The sequence below is a fragment of the Macrosteles quadrilineatus genome, unplaced genomic scaffold (assembly GCF_028750875.1).
Source record: "Macrosteles quadrilineatus isolate MER2022 unplaced genomic scaffold, UCM_ALF_1.0 Scaffold_2__2_contigs__length_208266976, whole genome shotgun sequence".
Taxonomy (NCBI): domain Eukaryota; kingdom Metazoa; phylum Arthropoda; class Insecta; order Hemiptera; family Cicadellidae; genus Macrosteles; species Macrosteles quadrilineatus.
In genome coordinates this window covers 164588395-164601825 of record NW_026542595.1, presented here as the reverse complement: position 1 = coordinate 164601825, position 13431 = coordinate 164588395, and the positions used below count along the sequence as shown (strand labels likewise).

Here is a 13431-nt window from a genome sequence, read left to right as displayed (position 1 = left end):
CGTATAATTAGTTTGTTTTTTAAGATGAAAATATAGTCACAGCATATTTTTTACACATATAATGTGTGAGATACCAGTGTGCAAATTTAACTTTTCTTATCCAAACCGCTGTGCAGGGTGTCCACAAAAAATTTGTCATTAATTTCCATGACTTTCCATGACTATCCATGACCATTTACCATTGATTTCCATGACTCACAAACTTTACACGCAAATTATAATATAACATACACACACAAATAATACTGCCTGGACATGTTATTTTGCAGAAAATACTGAAATATGTAATAACAGATAACAATGGAGAACAATAGGTACAACAATGAACTAAAAGAAACCGAAAACTCATAAAATAATACAACTAAACAATAAATTGAATTGTCGAACATTTGTGAAAAATCCTGAAAAATGCTACAACAGTCCGGGTTACGGCTGACTAGAGCATTGAAAGGTCCCCTCAAATTCATCCATAATTGGAAATTTCCATGACTTTCCATGACTTCTTGCCTATTTCCCTGACTTTCAATGACCAAAATTTTTTTCCATGACTTTCCATGACTATCCCTGACTTTCCAGAATGTGGACACCCTGCTGTGGCATTAACCAAGCAGCTGTGGCATTAACCAAGCAGCTGTGGCATTAATCAAGCCGCTGTGGCTCTAACCAAGCAGCTGTGGCATTAAGCAAGCCGCTGTGGCACTCACCAAGCCGCTGTGGACCAAGCCGCTGTGGCATTAACCAAGCAGCTGTGGCATTGAGCAAGCCGCTGTGGTATTAACCAAGCTGCTGTGGCATTAACCAAGCCGCTGTGGCACTAATCAGGCCAATGACAGCTTTACCCACTAAGAAATTGATAGCGTAGGAATCTAGTGGGAATATAGATAGTTGGATAAGGAAGAAAATAAGTTCATATAAAATGAAAATATCTTAAATTTATTTCCAAAATGTGTTGCTACTTAATCAACTTAAACCACAATTTGATAACACTAGACTCAATAGTCAATAGACTCTATAGTCTAAAACGAATAGTTTGCTTACAATGGACAAAAAAGACAAATCATTCTTTGAAGGGTACTTGACTGACACATAAATGGTATAGATTGAATACAACAATCTTGTAAACAAAACAAAAATAGTCAATGCATTTTTTCAAGCATTTTAGTAACTATTACTAACCTAAACTATGAAAACTGTTTTTATTTTAACACAAATTACTAATAATACAAATTACTTGGTAATAAACACAATGATCAAGAATTTTTTAAACAAAGTAGCTGACTTTCACAAGCTATGAATATGTAATCAACAAACGAACAGGTCCTGTGACTTTTTTTTACGTCTTTTGAAAGAAAACAGTCCTAAACTCTGGTCTTGTTCTATTTAATGTCATACAAATACACACAGCATCCACAAAATCTGTAATTCGCTTATCCTAATTAGAACCTACTAAGACTACAATAAACCCTCATTAATCAGGACTTTGCTTAATCTGGACAGCCATTTGACATTGTTTTATAAAATTTAGTAACGTGCCACTGAAAACTAAGAAGTTTTTTAGTGCATTGTTAAGAGTACTTCAGTAGTTTAAAATGTTGTAAAATTTTACCAAAATCTTAATTTAAGTTTTAATTCCTGGAAAAGGTGTTAAGTTATACAATATGGATTCATAAACAATCCTGGTATGTTGTTGCATTTCATAATGTTAAGTTGTTTAATTTAATCCTGGCTTTCATATATCCAAAGCACTTGCATACCAAATAAACCTGGTATACCGTAATGAAGGTTTACTGTACCAAGTACTTATGGTTAAACTTGTCTATGTACTTTTTACTTTTATTGTTAGATCGTCACATACAATCGTTAATCATAACAAAATTACAGATGAAAGCTTTTTTAGATTAATTTTTTTAATGAAAGTTACGACAACCATATAACAGTTTGATATTAATCACATCTTTTAAGAAACATCACACACAGAATTTAAATATGTTGAATGTTGCCCAGGTCATCTTTTCAACAATTTCCTTAGTTTTTAAAGTTTGACTTTGAGAAACAAAATTAGTAATATTAACCAAATTTTATAATAGTCCATGCTGATTTTATGTTTATTTATCCATCCGCATAGTCAGAAAATTGACATAATTGATTTTAGGTTCACCTGGGCAGCATACAATGACCTAATCCTTACATAGATTATGATTTCCTGGCCATATTTTAGAAGAGTGAAAAAGGTTTAACAATCTTTGTTTTTTTTAAACTATTTTCAATAATTTAACAATAAAAAATGGATTTTTATATCAAATATGAATATAGAAAAACATGATATCTAATAAATGTTTGAATTTAAATTCTTTAAATGAAAAAGTGACAATTTAAGGTGCAGAGAATTTGAAAACATGAATTTATGATCAATATAAATCTTATATGGAAACAAATAACGTAATAAACTATATGTAAAAAAATACAGAAACATGATATGTTCAAAATGTAATAGAATAACCAAATAATATTCTACTACTTTAGGTAGCGAAAGAAAAACATTGCTGGGTTTTGTATATTTTTAAATCAGTTAGAAGCTATAGAAAACCTCAAATCCTATTTCTCAAAGTTGAGTAAATATGTTCCCAAAAACCTCCAAAGTTCCTTGAAAAGCTGACGCTTTTCTTCAAACCCTGTCAATCCATCAGAAGTTCTTCGAAGATATTCTCCATGAGTTCAATGCCCTCATGGAAAGTTCACATATCCTTCCTAACTTCCAGTAATCATAAGCCTGTTCTTTCATAGAAGTGATTCTTCCATGTATATACAGGAATGTCTAGGCCAATGAGTTAAAAGTCTCGTTTCTTCGCAGATATCCACTTCAGAAGTATTTCAAACTCTGTGAGAGTTTGACTCTTTGACATACCCCAAGTTAAACTCCAAACAGTCTTGTTGGATATGTGCATGTACAGTACTTCGAACATTGCCTCAGATGTTCAAATTAAATATTTAACTGACTAAAATAATCCAATATACAAAATCCAAGCAATGTTTACCTTTATCATTTTGAACGCTAAGCTACCAAAGAATTACAAAATATATAAAAAAAAGATTAATAAATAGAAATATAATTTTTTTAATAGGAGTATAATGACAATAACGAAAATTAGATAAAAAATACAAAGAACTTTTGGTTATTAACAAGAATCAATACTTATTTAATTCACAATGTAAACAATGAAGCATGCTTCAATATAATTCCAAATTTGGCATTGATCATCAAAGTTGTAATTTTTAAAATAGTTCAATAATTAGCGTTTAGCTTACAGTATTCCTAACTAGCAGACTATAAAGCACAATGATGTTTAACTCTCAGTGGAAAAATACTTTTTCCATATAGCCAATAAATGCAAGTACAACTCACTGATAGTAGAAACAAGTTATAATTAGAAACACACTGAAATTTTTAATTTAGTTGTGATTTGGAAAGACAAAGATGGCTTAAGAACTTAATCCAAAAAGAGTTAAAAGATATATTTATTTGTGTAACTAGTGGGCAAAGTGGCACTTTGCTGCACACAAGAGAAATGTTTACGCACGAACCGTAGGCGAGTGAGGAACGTTTCTCAAGTGTAGCAAAGGCAATTTGCACTCGTGTTACACATTATATTTTTCCTACAGTTACTATAAATCCAAACATTGAACGAAATGGGAAACGCTGCACCAGAGTCGTAATATCTTTAAGTGTTGCCAACTTATTTCAAGCGTACTTGGATTACATGCATAATAAAAGCACACTGTTTTGTGTTGTTTGGTTGGAATACTGGTTTGCGCCAAAGTAAAGCTTTCTGTACTACATTTTGTGCAATGAAGCCAACTTTACTTTATCTGACTGTAGGAAAAATTAATTTGATTTTACAACTATAAGTAACAAATATATAAAACCAGAACCTGATTCTAATAATCCGACAATTGGTAGGTGCTGTTAAACTTGCAAAACAATATAATATTTTCAAAATTGTTATTGCCATGAAATATTTTTATACCTATTGAGAAAGCTTCATCAACAATATGTTAAAATAACCATATGAAGTAATAAAATATGAAAAAATAACATAAAAATGTTTTCATTTCCTGCAAACTAAACTTTTTGGATAATTCTTGTGCTTAGTTTAATTCGGATTTTAACAAGACATTGATGAAACTTGCTTTACTTTTGGGCAAAAATCCCTGTATCACATTTAACATGTAAATTATTACTATTTGTTTGTTATTTTATTTTAACTTCTACTTAGCAACTAAAATAATTACTAAACATATACACCTAAGATAATAGATAATAAGATAATCTACAACTGTATAATAAAGGTTCACATTAAAAAAATACAATAATGTTTTACAAAAAGAAACAAAGAGTTTAGAAAAAATGCATTGACTTTTTTATTTTGTAAACATCTTATAAAAGTACAGATACAATTAGTATAATGAAAAGTCTGAAATGGTCCAAGGGTACACTATTACACTAAGCTGGAAAATCATGTTTGTGTAAAAACAATTTTTTTTTAATCTTTCATAACACAAGATTATTGAATAGTTCAAATCTTGGTGACAATTTTATCATCTCAATCAGATTCATATCAGGTCCTACCTTAAGTATAGAGAGTTTGGTGTGGTTGTGGTGATAAAACAATATCTTCAGACAAAAGGTTGCTTCATAAAATTGTGTTTTCTCAATGTTACTTAAATCTTAATTCAAATACTTTAGTTAATTTTTAAATGCATTTCCTTAACTAACTATAGATGTAGGCTTGAACCATTCACAGACTTTTCACATACTATTTAAATTAAGACTTTCTTTAATAGAAACTTTAACAATTCTTTTTCATCATCCTGCAATCTTAATATTAACACTTAAAACTTCTTAAGCTTTTTACAGATGTGTAATTTTCAAAAGATATCAGCAACCCTTCAAGAAAAATGAGACAAATATGAGTATAAATTAATTATATTTAGGTAGGTACCAAATATAAAATTGTAAATCATAGAGGTGTAAAAACTAGGTGATTGATATTAGTTGTCAACTATTATTCGACAAGTCGGTGTTGATGATGATAAAATTTAGACCTAAGACTACTTATTTAGCCCTTGCTAGTAAAAACTAGAGTTTGTATATTCTGACAATTTCAAACATAAAACATAGTACCAACAGGGAATGTTTGTTGAAGATTTTAACAGTGCAAATACAACAAAATATTTATTTGATAAAATATTCAAGATAAAGGCCCTTAGCTTCAAAATTTTAGTGAGGCAAACTAAACAGTGACAAATAAAAAACTATTGGATGGCAGTAAGAGCTTTATAATAGAACTTGTATACAAAGCTAAGGCTATACAATATTTACAACTAACTGATTCTACCTCTAGGTTACGCTAAAATAATAATCATTTACACTGACTGTACCCAAATGAATTTACTAACATTTCCACAATATTACAGTGGTTAGTTCGCAGTTCATTTGATGAACGCCTCGGGCGGGATTTTTCCTTGTTTTTGGAGTTCGCTGAAGATGAAAACCGCTCGGTCAAAGTCCCAGTTGTTTTCACTCAAGCACCTTACAGACATCAAGTTATTATTTAAGTTATTTTTACTGGAAACCTCTTATTTCATGAATTAAAGATGCTACTATTAGTTGTTGCATAGCTAAACGGTAAATGGCTCTGCTGTTGAAATGGATAAAATAACCAGAAAAAATTAATTACATTAATGCATCCTTAAAAATTAGAGGCAATATTGAAAGGGCAATATTTTTTTCCTAGAAAATTAGATATTTTGTGAAATACCTGAAGAACATTAATCTATAATTTAACTCTCATAATTTACCAAGTGATCAACTGGTGGTGTCCGAAATCCAAACTATTTATAGTAAACACAGACAATTTGTATGTTAGGCTACAAATAGGCCTAATTCTTAATGACAGAAAATGTAATTTAAAAGTTACAGATTTTTAAAAGAGAACTGTAGACATCTACGAATTGTAGCAGGGAACTACTTTGCTTTAACCCTTTCAGTGCTATGAAATGATATATCGTTGTTTTAAAAAATCTTTAAGGGATATAGAGAGGAAGGTTATTTTTAAAAAAAATAGCAAAACGGCCATTGGTGACCATGTTCAAAGGATACAGGTAACAACCACTTAGCTAAAAGATTCGCCCAATCCGGTTATTTCGAGGTGTATGTCTAAACCAAGGATTATGAACACCTCACTATGCCCCAGTCGTTGTAGTATATCGCTACAAACACACAGGTCACCAATTATTTGCCACACAGGACAGGATTCGAACCCGAGCAGACGAATGCCACTGGCCAAGTGACACACGCCCTAGCCTTCTCGGCTATCTGTGCTTGAAGACTGAGGAGTCTAAAACCGGTATTTAAGCTGACGCCACCGTTTACGAACATATAGCGCTACAGATGGTTGTTTAATGCATTACTAGGTAGCAGCACCAGTTAGTCATGGACTATTTAGATGAAATTTTTTAGTTGAAACACAACAGTGATCATAAATGTGTTCCTGAGACTTTGCTGCAAAACATTAGTTTCCCTAAAATGGCTATATTACGATAACCTCGTCCAACTAAATCAAAGTTAAATTCAATATTACATTGTAAACTAAATGTCTTTTGATTTTGTGAGATTTTGGTTTCAAACAATGCTATCAGAACAAATAAAAATTTATAGGAAAACCAGGAAAATTACAACAAAAACTAAGTTTTATTTAATGATTACTACAAATACCGGGATTTATCTTTGTTATATATTTTCTTATTGTGTTATTATTCAAAATTAGCCTAATTAATAAAATAGTGACAACACGACAGTTAAAATTCAACAACAGGTAATGGAATTAAAAGGCAAACAAAAAAGTCTTACGAAATATGAATTATTGGCCTAGCACTGAAACAGTTAAATTATACAGGTAGTAAGTAAATTTTAGTACTACTACAATGCCAACAGCTCTCAAGATATGAGATCATATTTAAAGACTTTACACATTGTCGGCCAAAATAACCAATTCATAACTTCTGAAGAAGCCTCTGAAAGAGGCGAAATATCAAGTATTATTATGTATGTGTTTTATGTGTTCTTTGATTCGTCTGCAACCTTTCATCAGGTGAGTTAGCTGTGACCTCTCCATCCTATATATGTATTCAATTCATAACAGAGAAACACTCACTTTTCTGAAAACGAAAGGTTCATTCCAGACTGCAGGGCGAGGGTGGACACCATCTGTTGTTTAGTAGCAATATCCAGTACTGCAGGTGTGGAGGGCCCCGCCACTGCTACGGGGGGCACAGCTACCGGCACTGCGGGGACCACAGGCTGTGGGGGCTTGAATGCCATCTGTAATAGAATGAGTGATACAGTGTAGGAGAACAAATTAGATCCAAAATCAACCATTAGAGCACATTAAAATATGTTTGCTTAAAGCTAATTCTAACCACTTAGTAATGAAAACTACAAGCAATGGTTGTCCAATATAACACCGGTTTTTCATACATTTGGACAGTTTTAGATTTTTTGATTTAATCTGGGCGACTTGAAACTCGGAAGTAGTCTGAATAAAGAGGGTTAAAGAGGTTATGATGGAAAAAAATAATCATTGACATTTAAGTTTAGCCTAAATTGCTACCGTTTAACAGAAGTGCATTAAGCCTAAATAGAAATCACATCTAATAACTCAAATAAACAAACAACTAAAATTTATAATAAAAAACCCCCGCCGCAGCAAATCTGCAGACTAAGCGAATCTCCACTTGTCTGATTACATTTTTTACTAAAATATTTCCATAAATAAGACATATTTATTCCCAATTTAAATAGCATTAGATTTAACGAGTGCTTAGGTTTGCTACTACGGGGAGAGTAAAAAGTGTTTTTTGACCAAACTTCAATAGTATAGTATGAAATAAATAAATTTGCCAAATTTTATCAACATATATCCATAAACAAGTAAACTACAACAGTTGACTTATTCTCCATAAGAATAACATGGGAATTTTAAATTTACACTTTTTTGAATTTTCTCTGTAACCATTAGGCATAGCCTACAACAATGCTTCAATATACTAAATTATTTCTTTTTTAAGCTCTACAAAATGGTTGGGAAAGATATTCCAAAATTTTATGTTTTTTGGGTCAAAAATGAGAAAACCCCATTTTTACCCCATAAAACCCCTCATAAACCCCCGTTCCCATGGTCCGATCATGCTGGTTCGCGAACTCGTTCAAATAAATGTAGGTTTACACGTTTGTACCAAATTTCATCGAAATCGGATCATTTTTGTTCGAGTTATCGTGCTGACGGACACACATATACAGGGTGTTTGTGAACTCTCTCAAAAAATTCACAGGATTATTCCTTGGGTTAATACATGAATATTTTACATTATAAACGTGGGTCGCCGGAGCCTCGTTTTCTGTCTGTCTGTCTGTACGTGTTTTTTATAAATAACTTTATAACTCGAGTTTGAATCGAGGTACAAACTTTAAATTTGACACACTTGTGTATTTTAACGTGTTACACAAACATGCAAAATTTCATTTCGTTGACTATAGCCGTTTCAAAATGGCGGCCATCTAAAATCTTTGACCTCAAATAACATGAAAACCACTAGAGTTACAAAAAAAACACAAGAATAACAAAATGTGGAAAATTTTATGCCAAATCAAATGACACCTAGATCTTAAAGATCGGACAACAAACAGCTGAGTTATAAACTTTTTAAATAGTTAATAATTTCTTCATCTGAATCAAATCATCTGATCTTTTCTAAATTGTCACAACAATGTAAGACAGCTGGTTGGACATACGATTTTGAGATGATGATCACATGATTATTTTGAGTTATTAATTTTTTTAATAATTAATAATTTCTTTACTGGATTTTAATTGTTATTGTTTATTATTTGAAATCATCTGATCCTTTCTAAATTGTTACAACAATGTAAGACAGCTGGTTTGCCCTAACAACAACATTTAGTTTTTTTACTAGATGGTAAATGTATTAAGTGTCCTATTTTTACCTTAACTATTGAGATCTGTTTAAGGTTACGTAATGTACTCTGTATCAGATGATTTTAAAGAATAAACAATAACAATTAAAAGCCAGTAAAGAAATTATTAATTATTATAACTCAGCTGTTTGTTGTCCGATCTTTAAGATCTAGGTGTCATTTGATTTGGCATAAAATTTTCCACATTTTGTTATTCTTGTGTTTTTTTTTGTAACTCTAGTGGTTTTCATGTTATTTGAGGTCAAAGATTTTAGATGGCCGCCATTTTGAAACGGCTATAGTCAACGAAATGAAATTTTGCATGTTTGTGTAACACGTTAAAATACACAAGTGTGTCAAATTTAAAGTTTGTACCTCGATTCAAACTCGAGTTATAAAGTTATTTATAAAAAACACATACAGACAGACAGACAGAAAACGAGGCTCCGGCGACCCATGTTTATAATGTAAAATATTCATGTTTTAACCCAAGGAATAATCCTGTGAATTTTTTCGAGAGAGTTCACAAACACCCTGTATATATATACAGGGTGACAAAAAAGTCTGGAAACGGCCTAATATCTTTTTAACTAAATCCGTTAGAAAAGTCAAACCTTTCACATCAACTTACATGTATAAAAACTACTTTTTCCAAGCATTTTCATGTTTTTACCTCTACCAGGGGACGACCCATGAGGAGTTAGTACATAATCTTTCATGTAAGCATAGGTTGATATGTACATCATTTTAAAGGTCTAGTCAAGTGGAGTTCATTGTCGGAAACCGCGTCTCAAAAGGTTCATCCGTTACAAAATGATGGCTGTTCAAAGTTCTTGTGGAATATACCTTTTCAGGTCTTAGTTATTGGTAAATACTCAGACCTATTAAACATTATCTTGAGAGCTGAAATTGTATTTTAAAGTCAACTAGCTCATAGACTAAGTTTATTCAATCTTCCAAACAAATTTAACCGGGTTTCAGATTTCCCGGCTAATTTTGACTATGAGTATTTACCATTACTAAGGCCTGTGCAGGTATATTCCGCAAGAACTTTGAAATGCCGCCATTCTGTAACGGATGAACCTTTTTTTACGCGGTTTCCACTTGGAAACTCGCGGAACTCCACTTGACCAGGCCTTTAAAATGATGTGCATATCAACCTACGCTTACATTAAAGATTATGTACGTAATCCTCATGGGCCATCCCCTGGTGAAGGTACAAAAATGGTAATGCTTGCAAAAAGTAGTTTTCATAAATATAAGTTGATGTGAAAGGTTTGAATTTTCTAACGAATTTAGTTAAAAAGATATCAAGCCGTTTCCAGACTTTTTTGTCACCCTGTATATATATATGTATATATATGAATTTGAACGAAAGGTGTTTTTGGCCTCTAGGGACCTCAAAATGAAAAAGTAAATCGGTCCCGGGTCCAGGTCTTACCATGTGACCTACGGTAATAGCTTATTCCCTATACGGGAAATTCGCTAAAAACAGGTTAATCTATCTATATATTTAATACGGGACATGAATCTTTGTGAACAATAAAGGCTTTTCGTTTTAAGATCTAAACCCACATATTATACACCAAAATGTTCGTCTAGGTGTGTAGATGTGCAAACTGGCTTTAGATTTTTGAAATATATCTTTTTAAGGGCGTGGGCTGCCCTCAAAGTTCCTCCCATAAGGATAACATTGTGATTGATTTGAATGTTATTATATTCTGAAACAGATGTCAATGTAAACAGTTTGCATGTTTTTAAAAATAATTAGAAACCGGGCAAAGAAATTTTGCCTTATAGGACACTACGGGAGAAAAGTTTTACATTATATTTTTGTTTAAACATGCCAAGGACCCGACGACAAAGAAATATTGCCGGTCAGACACGGTGAGTCAACATACGGCAAGCAATGCAAAACGTAAGGAGCCCAGACGAAGAGCTGGAACAGTTAGTGGCAACGTGTACTTACAAAATTACACTGACATACAGTATACAAGAATTCAGCAGCATTCACTTGGCGAAATGTCATTAACATTTCAGAAATGTGGTGCGCTACATGTTAAAGAAGAACAAAGAGAACGAGACGAAGGATTTTCATCCTGCTGCCATAAAGGAAAAGTGAATTTACCAACATACTGAGGAATCTATTGTATCCAGAGCCTATTTAATGGAGCAAATCATTTGATCAGAAACTACAAAGAGAACACTAGATCGTACAACTCTGCGCTCGCAATGGTCAGCACTCGAACTAAAATTGAAGAACTAATGGTAGAGGGCCTTACATGTATAAGTTACACGACACAATTTATCACCCTACCACCTTTCAACCATCAGAACGGGAGCAACCCTCATATGCCCAAATTTATATCTACGGACGTCAAAACCGCTGTTCAAGAAATAATGCTAAACATAGCTAATGGCTCTTGCAGCACTGACTCAACATTTGGTCCACAGCGCAAGTTTTCAGCATGATGAGCTCCGTCCTGCAAAATACCCCTACTGAACAGCAAAAAAACTTAGAATGCATATAGCAAACGATCGAGCTCAAGACCAAAGTCGATACAACGACGCAACTTCTAACGACGTTGCTATAATATCCTAATTTATTATTCGTGCGAATTCGCAAGGGTTCACCTAGTTTAAATCAAAAGAATAATCAAGGAAAGTATGAATTTGAAAAAAGTATTTTGACAAACCTTGTCGTAAGAAATAACTTTAAAGATTCAGTGAGAGTCCAAATTGATGCTTACCTTAACTTGGTCAGAAGTGGCTGGACTGACGTGTAGTACCTCGTTGATGATACAGAATCCTGCACCAACAGGAACAATGACGAAGGAACGCTGAAACGATCTCAGTGGCTTCTTCTGTTCCACTTCTCTGAACACGCCACTCACAGACATCATCATGATTGTTGGCTGCAAGATGATGTAAATGTTTAATGTTTTATTCAACAAGCATGTCCTTAAAATCCGTTCAAAACAGTCTTTTGTTAAAAAAAACGTTAAATCATCATCTATTATTTTAAACACCACTAATACTGACAGTTAGTGGTGGTCATTTAGCTAGACCTACTACTAACCTGCGTATTGAAACAGAATTGCTTGAGAAGACATGAGCCTTCAGGGAGAAGACCTTCAGTGGATTCAAAAATCAGCAAACCGTATTGTATCTTGCCTAAAAATATTTGATTATGTCTGGCCCCGTTCCACGAAGCAGCAGGTCTGTTGTCCATGAATGCTATGTGCGTGTTTTTGACGTGCTACATGACTCATAGTGTATTGTCTCTCCTTGACCTGGCCTACATTTGCAAGGGGCTTTCAAACTGGGATGAGGTTTAATCCAACGTCATGGAGAGAGGTTTCACTTTACTAAAACCACCTTACAAGTGGGAAAAAAGCGTTTCTGCTATTTAGGGCCCACATTGTACAACAAACTACGCGTAAGCCGAAAAATAAAACCTGTTGCATCCAGCAGCACTTTAGTTTTAAGATTAAAAAAGGAGATGAATGTTTAGTCAAGTATATCATTAGTTTTGTTCACAAAAGTTGTTTTTCAAAATTTCATCAGAGAACACTCGCTACTAAAGACATTTTTGTTTATTTAAGTTGTGTTTCACAATCTCTAATCAAACAAACCTGATCTTCAAAAATCAGGAATGGTACATAGCCAAAATGAGTACATGTTGGATACTAACTCATCATTAAAAGCTACAATACTCACAGTAAATATGGAGCAGTCAACCACCAAAGACGTGGGGTCGTGTTCAGTTCTAGGCAGAGTTGTCAGGTAAGCTATGATGTTGGCCTTGCCTCGCCTCAACAAACGTTTGCGTTTCTCATTGTTCTGTACAACCATCAAGTTTCTGCTGTCCTCTACGTACGGCGCCATGCTGCAAATCGGTCTCAGGTTAAACAATAGCATTTTACTGTTATCACATTCACTACTGAGGAGGTATATAGCCCTGAGATTAAGGGGAGTGTGACGGCTTGTAGTGAATGAGTTTTAGTTTTTGGAAATATGTGAAATGAAAACATGAATGTAAGACAATTTTGTAGGAAAATAAATTAATACTATCAAAAAAGATTATGTGATCATACTTTACGGACATTTTAACCCCAGCATGCGATATATAAAGCTTCATGTATTTTGCAAAATGTTTGTTATAGTTTCACAATATTTTTGTACTCTATGCACTGTTGCTATTGCTATCGTTATCTGTTGTAAAGCCAGCTGTGCAAGGTTATGTTTGCTTGTTTTGTTGTCTGTATTGCGTTCAGGTATTCTCAGTGATAGTTTCTGACGTAAGTTTCCTCCCGTTGTTGACAATATTGGAAGTTCAGATTCTGAAAATGAAACAAGAATACAAGATGTTCCAAAAGTGAAACTCACAGTGATAG

The 13431-nt window shown here is 33.2% G+C and overlaps 1 protein-coding gene across 1 annotated transcript in view; it reads right to left on the bottom strand.

The window, feature by feature from the left end:
* Positions 1-912: 912 nt before the first annotated feature.
* Positions 913-13431, bottom strand: part of LOC128985974 (nuclear RNA export factor 1-like) — a 36860-nt gene continuing 24341 nt past the window's right edge. The window contains exons 11-14 of the mRNA XM_054406003.1: positions 12755-12923; positions 11785-11949; positions 7215-7381; positions 913-5590 (exon numbers count right to left, since the gene is read on the bottom strand). Coding sequence (XP_054261978.1) covers positions 5491-5590; positions 7215-7381; positions 11785-11949; positions 12755-12923 — 601 coding nt within the window. The 3' untranslated portion in view covers positions 913-5490. The remainder of the gene's footprint in view (positions 5591-7214; positions 7382-11784; positions 11950-12754; positions 12924-13431) is intronic.